General features: G+C 52.3%; 3 protein-coding genes across 8 annotated transcripts in view; 1 reads left to right on the top strand and 2 right to left on the bottom strand.

Moving 5' to 3' along the window:
* SETD2 (SET domain containing 2, histone lysine methyltransferase) overlaps window positions 1–10,434 on the top strand; it is a 125,525-nt gene extending 115,091 nt beyond the window's left edge. The window contains exons 19-21 of the mRNA XM_047095299.1: window positions 7,176–7,256; window positions 9,159–9,260; window positions 9,604–10,434. Coding sequence (XP_046951255.1) covers window positions 7,176–7,256; window positions 9,159–9,260; window positions 9,604–9,765 — 345 coding nt within the window. The 3' untranslated portion in view covers window positions 9,766–10,434. The remainder of the gene's footprint in view (window positions 1–7,175; window positions 7,257–9,158; window positions 9,261–9,603) is intronic.
* Window positions 10,435–12,868: 2,434 nt separating this feature from the next.
* On the bottom strand, window positions 12,869–16,429 carry LOC124524849 (death domain-containing membrane protein NRADD-like). 2 transcript variants are annotated; one of them, XM_047097270.1, is made up of 5 exons: window positions 14,969–16,429; window positions 14,684–14,824; window positions 13,831–14,014; window positions 13,573–13,715; window positions 12,869–13,474 (listed from the first exon to the last, which is right to left on the bottom strand). In XM_047097270.1, the coding sequence occupies exons 2-5, from the start codon at window positions 14,772–14,774 to the stop codon at window positions 13,155–13,157; spliced, it is 738 nt and encodes a 245-aa protein (XP_046953226.1). In that variant the 5' UTR covers window positions 14,775–14,824; window positions 14,969–16,429; the 3' UTR covers window positions 12,869–13,154. The 2 variants fall into 2 exon arrangements, with proteins under 2 accessions (XP_046953226.1, XP_046953227.1); XM_047097271.1 differs by having other exon boundaries at window positions 16,078–16,429.
* Window positions 16,430–16,531: 102 nt separating this feature from the next.
* NBEAL2 (neurobeachin like 2) overlaps window positions 16,532–20,958 on the bottom strand; it is a 29,645-nt gene continuing 25,218 nt past the window's right edge. For all 5 annotated transcript variants that reach the window (XM_047097265.1, XM_047097267.1, XM_047097268.1 and 2 more), the window contains 13 exons: window positions 20,793–20,902; window positions 20,576–20,693; window positions 20,377–20,474; window positions 19,745–19,861; window positions 19,017–19,106; window positions 18,823–18,932; window positions 18,486–18,658; window positions 18,292–18,386; window positions 17,971–18,087; window positions 17,714–17,872; window positions 17,489–17,637; window positions 17,107–17,242; window positions 16,532–17,022 (listed from right to left, as the gene is read on the bottom strand). In XM_047097265.1, coding sequence (XP_046953221.1) covers window positions 16,921–17,022; window positions 17,107–17,242; window positions 17,489–17,637; window positions 17,714–17,872; window positions 17,971–18,087; window positions 18,292–18,386; window positions 18,486–18,658; window positions 18,823–18,932; window positions 19,017–19,106; window positions 19,745–19,861; window positions 20,377–20,474; window positions 20,576–20,693; window positions 20,793–20,902 — 1,574 coding nt within the window. In that variant the 3' untranslated portion in view covers window positions 16,532–16,920. The remainder of the gene's footprint in view (window positions 17,023–17,106; window positions 17,243–17,488; window positions 17,638–17,713; window positions 17,873–17,970; window positions 18,088–18,291; window positions 18,387–18,485; window positions 18,659–18,822; window positions 18,933–19,016; window positions 19,107–19,744; window positions 19,862–20,376; window positions 20,475–20,575; window positions 20,694–20,792; window positions 20,903–20,958) is intronic.

The raw sequence follows: 20,958 nt of genomic DNA, 5'->3' as shown, positions 1-20,958 counted from the left end.
ACTGATAGGCTTTATTCTTGGCAGGCAGTTAAAGATCAGTTTGATTCTTCAGAAGTTTGTTGTTAATTTTTGGTAGGTTGGGTCCAGAGTAGTCTTTTCTCTTGGGATGACTGCCAGTATCCAAGAGGTGGTCTTTCTTGGATCTTCACTGAATGCCTTAGGTTCACACCAAGGTCTCTTCACTCCGACTGGTAGAAGCTCAGATGTTTTCCAGTCTTCTGTGAGCTCTGGCAGTTGTTAGTTTATAGCTCATCTCAGACACTTCAAGCTGCAGTCTTATCTCCTCAGCTCATGAGACCAGCATGCTATGCTATGCTTAGGTTTTCCTCCCTGCTCTGGGGTCTGGTACACAAGGAAAGCCAGGATACTCAGGGCATACCTTCTTTTGTCCCTTGTTTCTGGTATGGTAATCCAGTGCTGCCTAATGTCCAATGCATGGCAACTGTTTTTTCATGTATTTTGCCTAGTGTTTTGGTTGTTTACAGTAAGAGGGATAGTTCATTAACAGTTAACTTGTCATGGCCAAGAAGCACAAGACTGTGGAAGGGCTTAAACAAACAACTTTATTGAGGTAAAACATACCTACCATAAAATTTAGTTTTACAATTCAGTGACTTTTAATAAATTCACCAAGTTGTGGGGTGCCTGGGTGGCTCTAAGCAGCCGACTTTGGCTCAGAGCCTGGATCCTGCTTCAGATTCTGTGTCTCTGTCTCTCTCTGCCCCTCCCCTGCTCACACTCAGTCTTTCTCTCAAGAATAAATAGATGTCAAAAATTAATCAATTTACCAATTATGCAGCCATTACTATAATACGCTTTTAGAACGTTTTTTATCCCCCCATAAGATTTTTTTATATCCCTTTACAGTTAATCCCCACACCTACCCCCAGCTCAACAACAGATCTAGTTTTTTTCTTTCTTTCTTTCTTTCTTTCTTTCTTTCTTTCTTTCTTTCTTTCTTTCTTTCCTTCCTTCCTTCCTTCCTTCCTTCCTTCCTTCCTTCCTTCCTTCCTTCCTTCTTTCTTTCTTTCTTTCTTTATACTTATTTTGGGGGGAGAGTGTAAGCAGGAGAGGGGCAGAGAGAGGGGGACAGAGGATCCAAACAAAGTAGGGTCTGCACCGACAGGCTGACAGCAGCAAGCCTGATGTTGGGCTCGAACTCACAAACCATGAGATCATGACCTGAGCCGAAGTCAGACGCTCAACCGACGGAGCCACCCAGGTGCCCTGTATCTGTTTCTTTCTTGATAGATTTGCCTTTTCTGGACATTTCATATAAGTGGAATTATATAATGCATGGTCTTTGTGACTGGCTTCTTACATAGTGTAAGGTTTTCAAAGTTCATCCTTGTTATAGCATATATCAGAATTTCATTTTTATGGCTGAACACTATTCCCTTGTATAGATGGACCACATTTTGTTTAGCCACTCACCATTTGATGGATGTTTGGGTTGTTCCTGATCTTTGGCCGTTAGGAACAATGCTGTGTGGATATCTGTGTATCTCATTGCATGTGCATTTTCGGCTCTCTTGGGTAGGCACTTAACAGTGGAATTGCTGGGTCATATGTCTGATTTATGTTGAACTTTTAAGAAATTGTCAAATTGTTTTCTAAAGTAGCTATATCATTGTACATTTCCACCCCAGCAGTATGTGAAGGTTCAGTAGGAGAGTTTTTATAGAAACAAGTACCCAGAGAAAAACCCCATAACTGTTATGTGCTTCCAGCAAAATCTCGTTGGATATTCACCCTGTATCTTAGCTTCTTAGCCTTTTATTTCTGATTTGTCAGCTTTACCTTTTCTAGTATTTCTATGAGAAAATGTAAACAAAAGTCATCTATTCTGTTATTAACCCTTTGATCTGGATATAACAGATGACAGAACAAATGAGTTTTGATCTTCCACCCAAACTTGTCCTGAAAGACCAAAGGCTTGAGGTGTCAGTCTTTGTACCCCTTCCCAGACCATAGTTTCTGACATTAAGATGTACTCTGACTTGGATAGCTAGGGACTTACTTGGATCCAACCTTCCTAACCAGTTTACAACTGCATTCATCTGGCTAGTATCTCAAAAGACAGGAGAAGGAAGCCTTTAGAGTGTTTTTATTTCTCTGGCCAACTTTTTTTTTTTCATCTTTAGGGCTTTTGTATAGATTTTAATTCCCTTGGAGGTACAGATTGTACTATTGTGAATTTTCATTAATTTACATGTTTTGTGTGAGGTATTAGGGATAGAAAAAGAAATAAAACTGAATACTAGTCTTCAGGAAGTTCATTCTAAAGAAGTAGCCACATATATAAACCAAGAACACAGTGGGATAATTGCTATATTAGAAGTATGTATAGGAGTGCCTGGCTGGCTCAGTCAGAACATGCGACTCTTGGTCTCAGGGTCGTGAGTTCTATCCCCATGTTGGGCATGGAGCCTGCTTAAAATAAAACAATAAAAAATAAAAAGTATGTACAAAATGCTATGGGAGCACAGTGATTAATGGTTTGAGAAGATGCATCGGTGAAATGTCACAAAACATGACTTTACCTTATAGCCATTGTGGGCAGGATGGAGCATTCTGGGTAGAGAAAGCAGTTTTTGCAAACACATAAGGTGAGGACAAGACCGTATGTATAGGGAACAATATATTTGGGTACGGTGAGTTTGGTGCATATGGGGTAGTGAACAAGACAAAAAATATGGAAAAGTCCTATTTAAGTTCTCTTAAGATCTTTGTGTGCTACTGATGTGATTATTATAAGTATGATAGGTACTTGGGAGCCAGTGAATGCTTTTAAAGCAGGGGAATCAGTCTCCTGTTTCCCTTGAGCGAAACAGGCTCATTTGAAAAGTTGAGATTGGTAGCAGGGAGATCAGATTGGAGAGTATTAAGAATAGTTTAGGCAAAGTGAGGGACTAAGAGTGGAGATGTTGGGGATTCATGCAAAGACATTTGAGAGGCATTGTGGTCAAGGCTTTGCAAACAAGTGGGTATGGAAGAGGCAAGGATGGCCCACCATCCTCATTTATTGCTTGGTGGCATAAGATCCCATTAATTCAGTCTAGGAGATGAAGGAAAGATCAGGAAGAGGTTTGGAAATAAGTTCATTGTGGATTCGAGCTCCTTACAAGATTCAGGGTAGGAATGGTGGCCGGTAGGCAGTTGTATCTAGGTTTGAGACATCAGTAAATTAGTGTTTTTTTGAAACCTTATGATGTCTACACGGGGGAGGTGTGTAATGGGCAGAGAATTATTTGAAGAGTGCTATGTGGTGCTGGATGGGTGGTTTTGAAAGCTTTTGATGCTGAGAGTAAGCGTCTGTGAGAGCCCTCCTTCTCTGTTTTCCTCCAGTGTTGTTCCTTCCTCTTGGTCATCTTGTGCTCTCTTCCATCATCCCTCATTTGGTGAGTGTGAAGTCCAGCTTTCCCTTTGAGGCCTGAGACATGAATCATTGCTGACTGCTTGCATGACTGAGAGACAGCAGTTTTTACCAGCGGCTTCTGGCTTTTAATTAACACTCAGACACAGTGTAGTAGATGTCCTGAGTGTAACTATGTTATGTTAAAAGAGTGGCTGTAGAGTGTTTGTTGGATTGATGGAATTGGAAGAGGATGGGATCAGGGGCCATGAGTCTTTCCTCAGTTGATGGTCCTATCTTTGGCTTTTGGGCAGTTTGCAAAAGGATGCCACATGAAATCATTTCCTAGCAATAGAGAGGAATCACATTTGAGAGAGGACTGTCAGAAACCAGAGCCCAGATCTCTGCAGAGCAGATAGTTAAGTTGCCCAATAAGTACAGCCTGGTTGCTAGCTGGGGGACCAGAGAGAAGCCTCCAGGGCTGCGCTGCACTCAGGGCCAGATGGAAAGAGTAGGGGCCTTCTGGTTCGCAGAGATGTCTTTAGGACCTTCGTTCCAGCTTTCTCAGTTCCACTTTTCTGAGGGAAATAGATGCAACCTATGTGTAATCTAGTCAGACTGTGGAAACACTGTTTCTAGAAACTGTCTTAAAGATCTTTTTGTTCCTATCCAATCCTCCCTTCCCTAACGAGTACCTTTTTTTTTCTTGACAGAATGAAGTGTGGCACCTTATCTAGAGCCAAACATTGAAATAAATAATTTTGCTCTTTTTGCTACCAAAGGTGGTGGCAGCTCCAAAACAGAATATACTGAGCTTTTATTATTTTCAGTTGACATATACAGGGTCACACACTGCAGGATTTTGGTTGAATCATGTACAGTGTTTCTGATAAGCTCAACTTCTTCTGGATTCATGCTGCCCTGAAAGATAAAGTTCCTCCTTGAATAATGTCTTACATTTCATGTTCCAAGGGGTAGTATTTAAATTAAATTCAGGAAGAGAGAAGCATTAGGTGGGTATATCCTGCTCTGTCTCTGGCAGGACTCATTTCAGCCAATCCCACACTCCTAAGTTCCAAGGCATGTGGGCTTTGTGACATGGTCATCTCTGTCAGTATAATAAAGATTGGAGTTTGCATTTGTCGTGTTACACAGCCAGTATGTGATTATCAGAGCCATCCAAAAAACTTGAAGTCATTCCCTTCTAAGCCAAAAGGACTTGAAGCCTCACCTTAGGTAATGTGAAGGTACTTGGGCCTTCCTTGTCATATTCATGTCTGATCATATTCCAACCAGATTCCCTGGAATCCAGACATGTCCCAGATGAAGGCCGACAGCAGGGTGAGCTGCTCAAGGCAGGAAGCTCTGGCTGTCTGCATCTCATTGTGTGTTCTCATCTGGCCACTGTTCACGTAGATTCCCACCACAGTGCTCCATTGGCTGATGCCCCATATGAGGCAGCAGATGGAAAAGGCTGATTATTGCTGAGGCCCTGGGAAAACATTGCTTTTGTACCCATCAGAGTGCCTTCCCCTCTCTGATGGGTTCCTGGGATCTCAGCAAGACCACTTGCATTAGGTAGATGTTCTCTACCCCACGAGATAGCTTGTTATATGTTTGGGACCGTTGGTACAAGCTAATGGTCTTTTCTGGTGCTAAAGGATTTTTATTTGGCAATAGGCATTTGAGAAGGTTACTAACACTTGTTTTAAAAGTTTATGTATTGTAGAGATGCTAATATTTTAAATGGGACTTTTCTGGAGTAAAGGAGGTTTTTCATGTCAGTGTCCATCAGGTGCTGTCCTTGGCTCTGACTCTGGCTCCAGGTATTGCTTGGCATTGGGCTGAAGTAAGCATTAACCAGTTTCTGAAATCATTTCACATGCCATTTGCAGACCACAGACCAAGAGGCATACATGAATTTCAGTACTCCCTAGAGTACTTCATTTTGGTGTATGATTTCTGTGATGTAAAGTTAGGTACCCTTCATTTGAACATTTCCTTTCTCAGTCCCAGTTGCTCAGCACTCAAAAGGACCACGAAATCTCCTAGACAGAGCTCAGTGGACTGTGCTCTGTAACTGTGTTTTTAAAGCCCTACCAACCTCACCAAGTCAGAGATTCAATTAGAAAGCTGTTAAATATATGCTAGATTTATTTAGCTTTTGAACACATACCGCATTCAGAGGGAAGCAGAACATTTCTGTTTGCACAGTACCCTCACTGAGAGCCTGGCCTCTTCTCTAGGATCAGGAGCCTTGAGATGGTTGTCATCTCCAGGGGCTCTCTGTAGCCGTTGGTATTGCTACTCATTTCCGAGAGCTACAAGAGAACAGCTGAGGGTGTGTTGGAAGTTTCCTTGGCGCAGTCAGGCAGTTCTTGATCCCTTGCTACCTGAGGCCTTATTGTGAAGCACAGCCACAGTCCCTACTACTGGAAAAAATAACCACAAAATCCCAAAGCAAAACATTTGAAAATAGAGTTACAGTGTGCTGTTTGGTCTTGTTTCCTGAAAACAGGTTGAATCTGTAATATTCTTTCTGTCCTGCCTTCTCCCTCCTGCTCCCACAGCCTCAGAAAGTGGAAAAATGGAAAATATGTAAAGCTTTTATAACAAATCAGAGAAAGCAGATTTGTAGCAGCCCAAAGCCAAGGGAGTTTCACCTTTCTCTGGAGCCGGTCCAGAGCAAAGTGAGCTGAACAGCTCCTTCATCACCAGCGCCTTCATACTGTTTATGGAAACGGAGGAATCCAAACTGGGGGATGGTTTGGGAGTAGAAAAATTCTCTGCTCTAAGCAGCTGGCAAAAACATGAAGTACCCGTCATAGCAACTGTGGCTGCTATGTCCATCTGAAATCTTTCAAAGGGGAATGCTCCTAGATCTTTTCCATGGAAAAGCACATTTAATAGCGAGGGGCTTGATGCTTGGTGGTGGGCAAAGGTATGGGGAGATGGCCTTGCATGGCAGGTGCTCCACATGCCACAGCTGCTGGCCCCTTACCTCCTGGCGGTGCCCAGTTAGGGGGAACTTGGCAGCCTTGACTCCAGCACAGCTGGAAGAGGGAGTATTTTTAGGTTTGTCGTCATCTTACCAGCTTCGGATGGAGTATCTTCTGTGTCTTAGCATCCTCTCATCTGTTCACTGACTTGGATGACCCTGGTCTCCTTCCCCCCCAGTACTACGATATGTCTTTAGGCTTTCCATTCCCGAGCTGGAGATCCCAACCTCCAGGGAGCCTCCCCTGCATGCTGAGACTGTTTTCCTGCAGTCTGGCTGGTTCTGCCTTTGGAGGAGAGGTGACGAGTATCCACGGAGAGTGGAAAGGCCTGGCTGAGGGCAGTGGTGTGGTCTGACCTTCCAGTTGTGTGGTGAAAGGTCTTCAGACCATTTTCTTTTGTCCTGGAATCACAGAATGTCAGCCAGGAGAGGTGGGGCTCACCGAGTCCCAGCCTCACTTGACAGTGTGGGTACTGAAGCGCAGAACAGGGACCCGAGTGGTCCGTTGTCACACAGCACATTCCTCCTCAGGGAAGGGGACTCTGAAACAACTGGAAATGTATAGCTACATCAAGGATGTAACTTTGACTTTGGGCAAAGAACTTGGTTTACAGGAAGGAGACCAGAGCCAGATGCCAGGATTGAAACATGCGGTGAGACTGGGGTGACAGCAGCCGAGCTGACTCCAAGCCGTGCCCACTTAGGCTCCTGAATGGGGTCAGGTGTCCCAGCTGGGGAAAGAAAGGAGGGCTCTGGAACAGCAGGGCATCACTGACATGACATCTCATGCCACCACTGTTGTGTTTTCTTTTGCATTTCTAGACGTCAAAAAAGCCTAAGACAGCAGAAGCAGACACCTCCAGTGAGCTGGCTAAGAAAAGCAAAGAAGTATTCAGAAAAGAGGTAAGGTTTAGTGGGTGTGGGCACTAAGCTCTGTAGGCCTAAGCTTAAGCCCTTTCCTTTCTTGACCTAATGCCTTTGGGCATTCCCTTGCTTCTGTGACTGTATAGTTATCACGTGACGAGGGCACGTTGGAATGGTCCTTTACAGGTAGGTATTAAGCACTTTCATATCCATTGTCATTTCATCCCTGTAACAGCTCTTGAGGTAGGCAAGACAGGAATTGTCATTCTTCTTACGCAGGTGGTGGACCTCTTAAGGTTCAGACAAGGCAAGTTCTAGACAGAAAACCTGAATTCAGGCCCTCTGGCTCAAAGTCCAGTCCTGTTTCTACGACTTCTCATTTGGTGGCTGCCTTATCCTCACAGGATTGGGAGAAAGCAGCTCCTCTTCATGCTACTGGAAGTGTGTGTTGCCCGCTGTCAGCCCACGAGCCTGGTCTGCCTCGGGCATCTAGGTTCTAAACTCCAGTTTTGATTCACTGACTGTTGGAGGAAACAGACCTGTAAATAAGTAATGGCGGCTGTGTGAGGAGTGTGCCAGCACAGGGCTAGAGGTCACTGTTCAGGGTGTCACGAAGGGCTCTTGTGTAGCAGGTAGGAATGGACCGGGTGGATCAGGACGGATAGAACTTCAGGCTGTAGAATGTACAGGAGTAAAAGAAAGCCTCGTCCCTCCCAAGGGATTGTAAGTAGTCTGGGGGTTTTGCACAGGGTATGTGAGGGGTGTTGGAAGATGAGACTGAACAGTCTCGTGCTTCTTCATACAGGGTCTGTGTGTCTGGGAGTCACAGGGCCCCACTGCTGACTTGAAGCTGGGAAGAAGGAATTCCCTGGCTATACTTGGGGAAGTGGATTGAAGCGAGAGAGTATGGAGGCCAGAATGCCGTAGAAAAACGTTGAATAAAAGCCCTTTCCAGGGATAAAACTTAGCTTCTCGCTGTCCCTGAGTGAAATTATTGGTGTTTTGGCCCAGCCCACCAGCAGCTTTGTTTAGTGCCTGCCTCATGATATAGCCTTATTCTTTGAACATCTGAAGCTTCCCTGAGTTTCAGGGATGGGTAGACCCTGTCCAGGGTGCCTCCTGACCAAATGGCTGTCATTGACCTCTTTGCTTCCTCTGTACCCTGGGATCTTAGCACCACAGATACTTTTGGAGGTCCTGTGCCAGGGTCTCTTTTGAGAGCCACTGGGTAGGACAGACGCTACAGCTCGGGAGGACACTGGAGTTGTGTGTTGAAGAGGGTCCTACCCTGGGTCCTCTCCCAGCAGCTGTCACACCACACGCACTTCCATGTGCTTCACGTTGTGTTGTAGGAATCAGATGAAGTGTGACGCTGGGGTCCCTGACTGACTCAGAGCTTGTGACCCTTAATCTCAGGGTCCTGAGTTCAAGCCCCACATTGGGCGTGGAGCCTAGTTAAAAAAAAAAAAAAAAATTAAAAGAAGTTCACACAGAATCTAAGTGACCTTCTATAACAAAATGCCTGTGTTTCTGGGGTTGCTGAGCCTCCTGCTGGTAGCACTTGCACACTCTCTCTGCTATGCCTCCAGGGCTCAGAGAACTCAGTTCCACTCTGTGCCAAGCACCTGAGATTTATTAGCTGAAACCTGGGGCTACCATGAGATGCAGCAGAGGAGTCCTGCCCTGGCTCTCCCCCTCCTGCTCAAAGTCAGGCTTGCTCCCTCTACCCCAGGAAGCACTTTCCTTCCCGGGCCCAACCTAGGGTCATCTTCTCTTTTGCCACCTCCCCCCGCCCCTCCCCGGCAGAGTAGCATCCTTCTGTCTAAATCAGCCAGCCTGAGTGGTGAGAAGGGAAGGATTGGCTGTCTGATTATTTCCCCAGCACAGGCCCTTGCCCTCTCTGGACTTTTGAGCAGTGTGTGCATTTTCTCCTGCCTGCAGATGTCCCAGTTCATCGTCCAGTGCCTGAACCCTTACCGGAAACCTGACTGCAAAGTGGGAAGAATCACCACAACTGAAGACTTCAAACACCTAGCTCGCAAGGTATCCCCTCTCCCCTCTGCTTGTGGTCTGGCAGTGTTCTGGGAAAACCGTGTACCTTTCACCACAGAAAGTGGCTTTTCTTTGCCAGAAGCCTGGGCTGGGGACCCAGGAAGAGAGAGGGAAGGTCTGGGAAGAGAGGGCACCCTACTTGAGGATAGGGTTGGTGTTTTCTAACAGACTTACGGAGCTGAGCTTCCCCTTTCTGCTGACCCCAGCACCAGCCTGCCCCAGCCTGTCTCTTGATTCAACCTCAGTCTTGGTGAGAAGGGCCCTGAGGCACCAGGCTGGTCCTCCCCCGCTAAAATCATTTCCACTGTGGTCTCTCTTCCTGTGTCCTGGACAGCTGACTCACGGCGTTATGAATAAGGAGCTGAAGTACTGTAAGAACCCTGAGGACCTGGAGTGCAATGAGAATGTGAAACACAAAACCAAGGAGTATATTAAGAAGTACATGCAGAAGTTTGGGGCTGTTTACAAACCCAAAGAGGACACTGAATTAGAGTGACTGGTGGGGCCAGGGTGGGAGGACAGGCGAGCAGGTAGGACAGACTCGGAGAAATCCTGCGGGCCCGCCGCCCCACCCCTCTGTCAGGGCTATGCTACCGGTGACGTGTCGCCCTGGGGAATTCAGACCCACAGGTTTTCAACGGAAAACCAGGAAAATGAGCTCCATCTACAACAAGTGATCCCTGATCACTAGCCGTTGGGGTGTGGCTGGAGGCCCATCAGAGGCAAGGGCTTAGGGAAGGACCCTGCTAAGATCCTGGCCAGGCCTAGCCCCACTCCCAAACCTGGGTCTCCTCCTTGGCGGTGCTGTCAGCGCACAGACCCATGCGCGTCCCCACCCACGACCCCTCACCCTGACGATCTGTATTATATTTTAATGTATATGTGAATATATTGAAAATAATTTGTTTTTTCCTGGTTTTGTTTGTTTTTCGTTTTGCTTTTAGCCTCTACGTGCTAGATCACAGGAAGACTTTGTAAGGACAGTTTAAGTTCTCCTGCAAGGTTTAATTTGTTATCATGTAAATATTCCAAAGCAGGCTGCCTTGTGGTTTTGGCCAGCCTTGTGCTATGTTGATAAGATTGATTTACTGCTTAAAATCACTTTACTTTATCCAATTTTTACTGAACTTTTTATGTAAAAAATAAAATCAATTAAAGAACTTGACACGTGTGTTCCCTAAAAGCTAGTCAAGCATGTTTCTATATGGTGGTGTCACTGGAGAAAGGAGCGACGGTTGCCATAGGTGTGTGAAGTCCAAAGTTAATCCTTGAACTTGGAGTTCATCACAGGCCTTGTCCCCAACAGGTCTCACTGTGACTGACACTTTTGGCCCTGGGATCTTGTGCCTGTATACAGGGTGGAATCAGCCTTAACATGTATTCCAGAGCAAGGAGGTGGGCCTCTGGGCTTCTTTACTTCAGTTTTAAATAAGTCAGTCTGGAGAAGGGCATGAGAATTCCCCTTTATACTTCCTGGCTGAGGGCATTGGCCCTTTTCCCTCCAGAACTTGAGTTCCCCAAGCTCACTGGGACGCTCTTTTGATGTTTGGGTTCCCTGACCTCCCCCACCATGCGTCCTGACACTGGGTTTGGACACTACGGGGTACAGTGCACGGGTTGTGAGAGTGGGCAGCTCCTGGAGGACGCAGGGCTCAGTGGCAAACCCCCTCCCGCCACCCTTTGATGCACCAGTTGTCAGCGTTGTGAGGAGAGCCGAAGGCTTCAGGCCATCTGGGGCTATCTTTACAAAGAGACTCGTCCCATCTCTTCCTCACCAGGGCTCTTTTGCTTCCTGCAGCAACGCCCTTGGGGAAGGGGCTGTTGCCTGCTAAGTCTCTGTTGGGCCAAGTGGATCGGTGTGGATTGGTGTGCACTCGCCTGCTGCGGGTTACGCGGGTTATGCTGGGCATTTTTCGTGCTCAGGTCATGCCCATTCGATCCTTACGACCCTGAGGACGGGAGTTGGTGCTGTTTGGATGAGGAAAATTCAGTTCCTCAGATCCTCATTGTTAATGAAGGCGAAAAACCCCCATTTAAAGTCCTAATCATTAGACCCACTATTTAACAATATAGACAAAGTGTTTTCCCATGCTACTGCAGCCTTCAAAACTGTTTAAAGCACATATTATATCGAATGGATGGACTCTGATTCAGCCCTCTTAACATCTGAGAGTTATTCAGAATGTTTCAGTTAACACGCACATTAAAAGGGAGCGTTTCTCCCTTGGGTGGGCTCGTGGTGCAGGGGAGCGGCCCTGTCTGCTGCTGCTGCTCGCATGCAACCAAGTCAAATTCACGGTTCGACCCGAGGCTCCAGGTTTCAGATTTTCTAAGGAAATTTAGGTGGCCTCCCATTAAAGGGTGGTGACCAGGGAGCTGTAGAGTTTCAGACAGGACACCTTTGAAGAGGAATTCTGTTAGCTTAGCTCCCTATTTAGTGTTCCCAAAATCTTTCCCCTTCCACACACCTCTTGACACTTCAGACTCCAATCCCCTCGGTCGTGAGAAGGGGCACCAGCTAATGCAGAAGCTGTTCGGTGCCCCTCGGCACAGGCTTCCACATTCATCGCCAGTCCAGTCCTTGAGAGCCCTGTGGGTGGGCGACTCCCTGCCCAAGTAGCTGCGAGGTCGAGTGCACCGGTCTCACTTTAGCGGACTAGATGCTGGGCCTTTCCTGCTTTCCCTCCTGGGTTATTGCCCAGGGGTCGTTTTAGGCTGGAGGTGGCTATAAACCTCCCCTTCCTTATTTTAAGCAGCCAGCCCCAGTCACCTCTGTCAGCCAGAGGACAGGATCTCCCCAAGGCCTCCCTAGGCCACCACGGAATCCCATGACTCCTGAATTCGGGTGGCTGTGTTGGTTACGTGCCCTGAGCCTCATGGACGTCAGGATGGTGGCCCCTACTCCTTCCTGAGCAGGGCCCATCCGTCGTAGGAAACCCTTCCAAAGGCCGGTACCAGCCTGCCCACTCCTCCTTTCAGGGTGGGAGGGGATGCATGGGGTGCAGGCGGTTTGGCTGCAGCTGCCCTGCTCTCAACTGCCCCTCAGGTGGGCGGGATGACCTGCTTGCCCTTGGCTTGTGTGGAAATCACGGAAGCAGCCATGGAAGCATGTTTGGAACTCCCTCCGGAGCCTGGAGCATGGGTCTTACAAGGAGACCTTTCTTCCTTTTTCTCAACTAGCAGTGACCTGAGGCCCTCGGTAGCTGGCTTCCCAGGGCCAGTCTGCCTCCAGTCTCCTCTTGATGCCAGTCACAGCAGAAGTCACAAAATGGTCTCAAACCCCAGGCCCCTCAGTGCCAGTTTGAGAGTCTAGGGGCGGTGGGAGACTACCAAATGTGCCATTCTATGTATTGTTCTCCAGCTAAGAAAGCTCAAGTTCAGAAAGGTAAAAACCGCTCCCTGACACGCACAGCCAGCGAATGGCAAGGTGCAGATGTGAACTCCAGCCTGTGCCTCCAGAGTACTCGCATCTTCTACAGGAGCATGCTGCCTGCCACCTCACGTGCTCCTCCCACCTCCCGCGAACCCTCTTCTCTTTCTGGGCCTCTGCCTCCTAGCAACCCAACCGTCTCTCAGGCCAAAGGAGTCAGAGGCGGCACAGTAGTCCAAAGTTGCCTTTAATACGAGATACAAAAATAGAAAAACCAGTTGAGGCTGAGTGAGGGGAGGTGGGGCAGGGAGGAGGGCAGGACCACCCCTCACTGCTGACCCCCCCACATCCTGGTCCCCGTCCTGGAGGAAGGCCGGACAAGGGGAGCTGAGTGGTGGCCAGATCTTCTCTGTTCCCCCAGAGCAAGGCAGGCTGAGGCCACCAGTGCCAGGAAGCCCAAGAAAGGAAAAGCACCGAAGCAGATTCCCTGAGCGGCCGGGCTGTGCCGGCACCGCTCACACCACAGAGCAGCCCTCAGCTGGGGGGCGCAGAACCCGGACCACGTCTTCGCGGCCCATGGCAGCCAGGGCGTCCTCTAGCACCCCGAGAGTGGCACCGCTGCCTTCTTTGACAGCCCAGTCCCTCAGCAGGGTGTAGGCTGGCACCTGGTCCTGGGCCATGACCTCCACAGCATCAGTCTGGTAGCCCAGGCGGCCCGCCAGACCCTGCCAGCCCTTGTCAGGTTCGTCTGAGACTTCCAGGAGCCGCTCCACTTCCTCCTGCTGCTGCTGAGGGAGGTGAAGGTAGAGGCGGCAGCCAAGCTCAGGATGTGGCCCTAGGGTGGGAGACGTGAGGGGCACAACAGGGTCAGGTGGGCCGGGTGCTACGGCACAGCCAGGTGTGAAAGTCTGTAGATTGGGAAAGGGGGCTCACCCTGACTGGGGGCGCAGGGCTCCTGACCGCTAGGATTGTCCAGGAAAACAATGCTGTCTCCGTGCCTCTGGTCCCTGTCGAAGGTCCCCAGCTCTGCAGTCCGAGCTTTGGCCAACTGCTGTCTTTGTTTATGGGAGCGCCAGCTGTGGGGAGCAGGGGGGACCCGCCAACCTGTTCCAGCCTTCACTGAGACAGGGGGAGCTAGCTGGGAGTCCAGCTGGGGAGGGTGTGCCACAGGGCAGTGCCCAGACTACTTACCACTTGAAGGCCACGTAGGCGAGCAGACCGAGGACCACAGTGGCCAGGAGGGCACAGTAGACAGGGATAATGCTGCCTGAGGCCCCTGGAGGCTCAGGAGGGAATGGGGAGGAGGTATTGGGGGCCAGGGCTCCCCCTCCCCATACCTCTTCCCTGTCCCTGCCCTGTACCCTCCAGGTCTTATCTGTAGAGGAAAGGACAAACAGGATCAAGGGCAGGAATCAAGGCTAGGATCCCTGGGTAGCCTCACTTAGACTTTGCTGCCCAAAAGGTTTGAAACAACAGTCCCTACTACGTAGAGTCAAAAACTCATAGCATGGCATCAGGAGCTGGTTGGCCATCTCTCGCAGCCTCCCCTCTGCTCGCCACTCTTGGACACCTAGCCCTTCCCAGGTGTACCCTTCTCCCAGGTTTCCAGAGGTCTGCTCTTGTGGTTGTACCCTCTCCATCTGACACACTGGCAGGTACCGCCTACTTGGGGAAGACTTCCTTGATCTCTTCCAGTCTCTCCCTTTCCTGGCTCCTGTTCTACTTCCTCTGTCTACTGGGGCATTAGACTGTGTGTCCTGTCTCTCCCACCAAGTCCGGGAGAGCAAATGGATTCATGGTGGTCCCGACGGGGGCTTTTCTGCACACGAGACCTTGTAGATTTGTACAAAATAAAGCTGAGCTGGAAGGCAAGTAAATACTGCTGCTCACTTCTGCCTGGAGGCCAGTTATTTCCACAATCCGGTGCAGGCAAGGCACAAGGTACAGGGACTCCAGAACTTGTAACTGGACTTGTGTGTGACCTACCCACCTACCCAGTGCCCCCAAACTTCGATTGACAGTTACCTACCCACGTGGAGCTTACCTTCCCTGTGGCTGGAGTTGTGAAGCATGGCTCTGCTGGCTAGCAGTGCTCCCATGGACTGCATCTCTTGGAGAAGATGTTGGAGTGTCATTCCAACACTCAGGCAAAGGAGCTGGGACACTTCTCGGAGTCCAAAAGGGGCTATGTGTAGCGAGACGGGAGAAATTCCTCAGGCCTGATGTCAGGAGTCCCCTGGTAGACTCTGTCCCCCTCTCTTGGCTCACTGCATCCTGATTCACCCCAGGGCTGGTTACCACCGCCCCCTCCACTTCCCCACTCACCAACCTGGACCAGTTTCCGCCGGTGTCAGATGGGGGTGGTGTTGACAGAGCTAAGCCCCCACTGGCCAAAGCTAGAGGAGCCGGCAGCTCAGGATGGAGGAGAGCAGGCTGGAAACTTCCCTATCTCAAAGACCTTAGCAACCCCCCTGGTCTGAGTCCAGGGATGGTACTGGAGGACGAGCAACTCCCATCCCCACCTCAGCCCGAGCCAGACCAGAGGCCTGCTTAGTGGGAATTCTCCCCCAGACTTCTCAGCATGAGCCTGGGAACCCCACACCCTAAGTCTCTAAAACAGGGCTCCCTGGAGCGACTGTGGCCCCACTTCTCCAGGATCGGTATTTAGCCCTCACTTCCTGCTCAGAAACTGGACAGGAAGGTTCCTTGGTGGGTTCAGCAAGGGCAGAGTATATGGGCTCAGAGGCCCCCTTGTCCTTGCTCATCTGGGAATTGAGAGGCCTTTGAGGCTAGAAACCTCAAGGCCAGGACTACTCAGTCCCAGGACCCATGTAGACCACGGGGCGGATCCTGCTGGGACCCGCTTCCTAAGGTCTGGGTAAGAGAAGCCTCCTCTGGGCTGAGGAGGGATGTTGCCCGGAAGGCATGGACAAGAAACCTGGGGGAAGGCCCTCTAACTCCCCGACATCCACCACCACATCCGGCCTTGTCTCCAAACTCACTTCCCCACCCAGTGTGCAAGTGGGTCTGGGATAGAGACGGCGGTGGCCCTTGCCACATGTGGGGCTTGTACAACTGGGTCGCTTACCATATAAGGGGCCCTTCCCGGATCCTGGTTGGCAGGTGGGCCCGTGACTAGAGCGCCTAGCCACAGCCAGGCCCGTGTCTGCCCGACCCCCCCCCCCCCCCGCGCTGCTGCGGGGCTGGAGCTTCTTCTCCCCAATTCCCACCTCCACACACACACACACACACACACACACACACGCGCGCGCGCGCGCATCTCCAGACCACAAAATACGCCCGCACATGAACACACGGACGCCGGCACGACGGACGACATCCGCAGGATCACGGGCCTCGAGGTGGGGGAACAGAAAAGCAGCCCTCGGTTCTACCGGTCCAGGGAGACCGGGGCTCTGTCCCCACCCCTCTCCTGACCTGGAGCGGCCGTCCCTTGGAGGCTCCCGGGATCCACTCGGGCTGGCGGGGCTCGGAGCGCCGCGCTGCCAGGCTACCATGGGCTAGCCAGGACGGCTGCGTGGAAACCCTGGGGAGGCCAGCTCCGGCGCGAGGCGGGCGGTCCCGCGGAGGAGCCGCCTAGGCCCGAGCGCGGGGGCGCGCGGGGGCGTGGCCGCCCTTAGCCCCGCCCCGCGCAGGGAGGCGCACACGTGCGGAGGTGTTGCGGAAGCGCGCTGAGAGCTGGGAGCCTTCCGCAGGGGAGAAACGGTGGCTGAGGCCCACAGGGACCGGAACGGCGCGGCTGGAGAAACGGAGGCCACGCGGAGGGAACGAGTCGCCCTGGTGGGCTTACGGGCCAGGGGGACACGAAGCCCGGACGGTGGCCTAGGCAGGCGGAGACGCCGCGCGCATGCATACTCGGAGGCGAAGCAGCTACAAAACCAGGCCAGGTTTATTGCCGAGACCGGGAGAGCGAGGGGCCGCCTTTAGAGATTAAGGCCACAGTCCGGTCCCCGTGCTCTGCCGGGACGCGGGGCTGGGGAGCCTGGGCTCCCGCCCCACACTGTGCAAAAAAGTGCTCTGTTGCCGCTGAGGCCAGTGCCAGACTCCGGACGGCCCCTCTGCCGGCGAGGGGCGGGACTTCCTGGAGTGAATCGCCCACCAATCCCTGAGCTGGGCGGGGGTGGGGTCCCGCCCACCCCCGGAGCCGGGCCGACCCCCGGCCGCGGCCTCTTGGTCTCCTCCTCCTCCGGGTTCCCGCCGATTCCTGGGCGGGGCCTCCAAGGGCGGGGCCCGCCGGGGGAGGAGCCTGCGTGACGGCTGTCAGCGCGCGTCTCCAGGGTTGTACTCTGTCTCCCCTGAGGACACCTGGGAGATGCGCCTGGAGGACCGCCACAGCTTCCGCGCGAACTGGCTGCTGCGCGCCTGGGGGAAGTAGGATCGGGGAGAAGTGGGCCAGGACTGTCGGCCCCCCACCCCGATCGAGGCCCGCCCTGCCCTTATCCTCACCTCAGAGGGCTGCCCCGCGCCCACCACGATAAGCTTGCCGTCCTCCAGGCCCACGAGCACATGGCTGCGCTCCTTGGTCACAGCCACACTTCGGATGGGCACCTTCATGGGTAGAGGAGGCGCAGCTGGGAGCAGTCTGCAGGGAGGGAGGGATATGCTCTCAAGTGCAAGTTAGCTTTGTGTCTCTTCATTCTCCCAGGTACCTTCTCTGCCCACTGGGGGACAGGAGACAGCCATGAAGAATGTGCCCACAGACAGGTAAGGGGCTGTGGGTGCACACCAGAGAGGGGTGGGGGTGGGCTGGGGGACAGCACCTCTTAGTGTCTTTCTTACAGTGACTACCACCCTGAGGACCCGTGAACTCATAAACAGTGGCACTCACTTGTTCAGGTGGAGGATGTGCAGGGCACACTGTGCTGTGCCCAGCAGAACAAAGTCCTCTGTCACTGCCAGGGCTGTGGGCTGCTCTACCAGGGGCAGCGAAACCCGCAACTTCCCATTCACTGAGTACAGGTGCAAGGAGTAGGTGACCTGGAAGAAGCAAGAGGTGTCAGCAAGGACAGAACACCAACTACCCCTTTCTTGTCTGAGCACCCCTTTTCCATACCTGAGCCCCGACACGTTCCCACGCTGAGCTCTGTACCACAATCTGGCCCTCTGACCCCAGCACCAGGTGGGACACAGGTCCGGGTAACGTGGCCCCTGGGGGCTGTAGTGCTGCCACAAATTGGCCACGGCGTACAGTGTGGATGATCACAGTTCCATCCTGCAGGAAGGCAGCTTAGGGTGCTGGGCAGGGGTCTCTAATCTCCAGGGGCATTGCCTAGCAAACTTGGCCTCCCCTGGGCACAGGCGCACACACACCTCAGATCCAGACACAGCCATGTCGAGTTCAGTGCTGATGGCCACACAGCTCACTGCAGCCTCATGCCCGTAGAGGACCTGCACGGGCTTTGATGCCAGTCCCACCGAGAGACCGCCCTGTAGGGAGCCAGGGCTGGCTCAGAACTGGGGACATCTCACTACCCTGGCCCCTGAGTGAGAAGGCTAAGGCTCAGGAAAGTGATGGTCTCGTCCAAAGCCAGAGAGCTGGAGGGTCGTGGAGTCCCAGCCTTGCTCACGGTAGCAGAGAGAAGGGCAGGTCTGGACTTACGGGGGCCCCACGGGGCTGCCCACCCAGCATACCTCCTGCAGGAGCCGCCACACCATGCACGTGGTGTCCCGGGAGCCTGAGATGAGGTAGATGCCGCAGGTGTCCAATGCAAGGCAGGTCACTACATCTGCATGGGGAGGGGAGGGTACAAATGGAATAGAGTAGTCACACACCCCCTGGCCAGCTACCCCCACCCGCACCACCCCACCTCCAAGGCTGCCCATACCAAGGTGGCGGTTGAGTTGCTTCAACAGCTTGCCCCGGGATAGTGAGGTCACTCGCAGACTGCCATCCCAGTGGCCACCACTGAACAGCAGCTTTCCGTCGGGGGTCACTGCCAGGGCTTGCCCACTCACACCACTGCCTGGCACCCACGGGCCACTCAGCAGTCGCTGCATCCTGACCCAGTGAGGGGGATGACAGGTGAGGCCAGGCCAAGAAGACCCAGGCCCTCAGAGACCTAGGCCAGACCCCGCCACCGGCCCACGCTCTGGCTGGGTGGGAAGACGAGTCAGGGGACAGGGTATTTAGAGCCCACCCCTGCCCACATCCCTTTGTCCTACTTGGGGTTGCCTATGGTGGGGTCTTTGCTGAAGCTGAAGTAGTTGTTTATGTTACGGTCGTAGGGCAACCAGCTGTGGGTGCCCAGCAGCCCACTGGCACTCACGGTCACCTGTGGGCAAGAGGGGGCAGAGGTGGGTGTGGGGCGGAGTCAGTGAGGGGTGCAGCTAAGATGGACTCTGTCTGGTGCACTTACCAACAGGTCTGAGGAGCCCTGGATGATGAAGGAGTGGGACTGCCGGTGAGGAACCAGGGCCAGTACCAGGGGCACGCCATCACTGATGACCTACAGAGTAAGAGTACCAGGCTAGCTATGCTTACGTGGTCAGCCGGGTGCCCCACTCCCGTACCTACAGCCTGGGCTGCCATTCTTTCCTCTCCTCTCAACCCCCAGTGGCCACAGACTAGGCATCATAGAGGCAGAGGTCCCTCTGAGAAACAGTCAAGAGAGATCAGTGGGCTTTCAGGAGGGCATCTCAGAAAGTAAGTGAGATGCAGGGACGGACAAGGATGGTCCTTCAGAATCTCAAGCTTGGTCTCAACCTTGGTCCTCCAATCCTGTTACTGTTACTTCATATTCCCAAGCCTGCTGGCAGCAGGAGAGGATAAACTAAAAACGTCGAGTCGGGAGGCATTCTGATGTAAGCATGAAGGTGAGGTAAGAAACATCCAAGGCCAAGACCCTTACTTCTGGTTTCCCTAAGGTTTTCAGAGACGGTTAGGCGAGTCAACACCTTGTCCAGGCCTTGGCAAAGAAGGTGCCCCACTCCCACTCCCACATTCCTTTCCTGTTACCTCTTTTCCAAAGGTGTCTAACACCAGTGGTCTTGATTTAGGTTTTCCATCTGCCCCAAGAAGTTCGTAAGGACAGTGGAGTTAAACCCATTTCACAGAGTAGGAAGATGAAGCCCTGCCTCCCCTCACCTCCGCAAAGAAGGCCTTGAGCTGGTCCAGGTGCTGGAATATGCTAGGTGAGTTAGTGTCCAGACGTGCAAGGCGTTGGGCTGCTTCCTCGGCTGATAGCCGAGCTGGATGTGGCTCCTGTGGACAAGTGGCCGGTCAGTACCATGGCATGAGCATCCTTGACCATTATCTTTTTTTTTTTTTTTGTAATGTTTATTTATTTTTGAGAGAGACAGAGCATGAGCAGGGGAGGGGCAGAGAGAGAGGGAGACACAGAACAGCCTGAACAGGCTCCAGGCTCCAAGCCTTAAGCACAGAGCCTGACGTGAGACTTGAACTCACGAACCATGAGATCACGACCTGAGCTGAACTCGGATGCTTAACCGACTAAGCCACCCAGGCGCCTCTCTTTTTTTTTTTTTTTTAAGTTTATTTATTTAGTTTGAGAGAGAGAATGAGAGAAACATTGTGTGCGCGTGTTCAAGTGAGAGAGGGGCAGAGAGAGAGAGAATTCGAGGCTGGTTCCGCACTGCCAGTGCAGAGCCAGACATGGGACTCGAACTCATGAACCATGAGAGCCGAAGTCGGACGCTTAACTGACTGAGCCACCCAGGCACCCCATATCTGACCATTAATCTCCAAGCTGGCCTTACCTTTAGCAGCTGACAGGGAGTCTGCCCAAAATTACTGATAATGCCCTCCAGAGCTTTCCGTTCCCGCTCATCCGCCACATGGTCCAGGTCCACAGCCCCTGGGCAGGTAGGCAGAGCAGTCAGGGCTCCTTCTCTGCCCTCTGCCCTCAGCCCTCCTCTCCTGTGCCCCAGCCCCCACTTGAGTCCAGCGCATGCCCACCCTCATAGGTGCAGTAATAGAAGACATTGAGGGCCTCCTCCGCGGCCGGTCCCCGCTGCTTGTAGCCAAAGATGAGGTCAATCCACTCGTGCAGGTGGGCAGACACATACTCCGACTCCTGGGGGCGGGGATGGGGCCAGTCAGTCCAGGGACGGCTGACCCCCACCCCCACCCCTGACCCTCAACCCTGGCCGTCCGCCTGTGTTCCTCTCCTCACCAGAGCCTGGCGGTGCTGCTGGATGAAGTCCTCAGGAGAGCTGGCCCATGGCGGCAGCACCACATCGCCCACCTTCTCGTTGGTCAGCTGGAGGCAGCCCAGGTCGAAGCCTGGCAGGGAGGTCAGCTGTCTCACGGTCACCTGCTCCCTGGCCACCCCCAGTCTG

The sequence above is a fragment of the Lynx rufus genome, unplaced genomic scaffold (genome assembly GCF_022079265.1).
Source record: "Lynx rufus isolate CCGP_SWC_20201006 ecotype Redwood Valley unplaced genomic scaffold, mLynRuf1.p SCAF_4, whole genome shotgun sequence".
Taxonomy (NCBI): domain Eukaryota; kingdom Metazoa; phylum Chordata; class Mammalia; order Carnivora; family Felidae; genus Lynx; species Lynx rufus.
This window is presented reverse-complemented; position numbering and strand designations above follow the sequence as displayed.

What these genes read in the sequence shown, in the direction of transcription:
- LOC124524849 (XM_047097270.1), bottom strand. Translation starts at nt 14,774, where the DNA reads ATGACACTCCAACATCTTCTCCAAGAGATGCAGTCCATGGGAGCACTG. An exon ending in GCCTACGTGGCCTTCAAGTG is followed by an intron (nt 13,716 to 13,830) that starts GTAAGTAGTCTG and finishes TGCTCCCCACAG; the next exon opens with CTGGCGCTCCCATAAACAAA. An exon ending in GCCCTGCGCCCCCAGTCAGG is followed by an intron (nt 13,475 to 13,572) that starts GTGAGCCCCCTT and finishes CTCCCACCCTAG; the next exon opens with GGCCACATCCTGAGCTTGGC.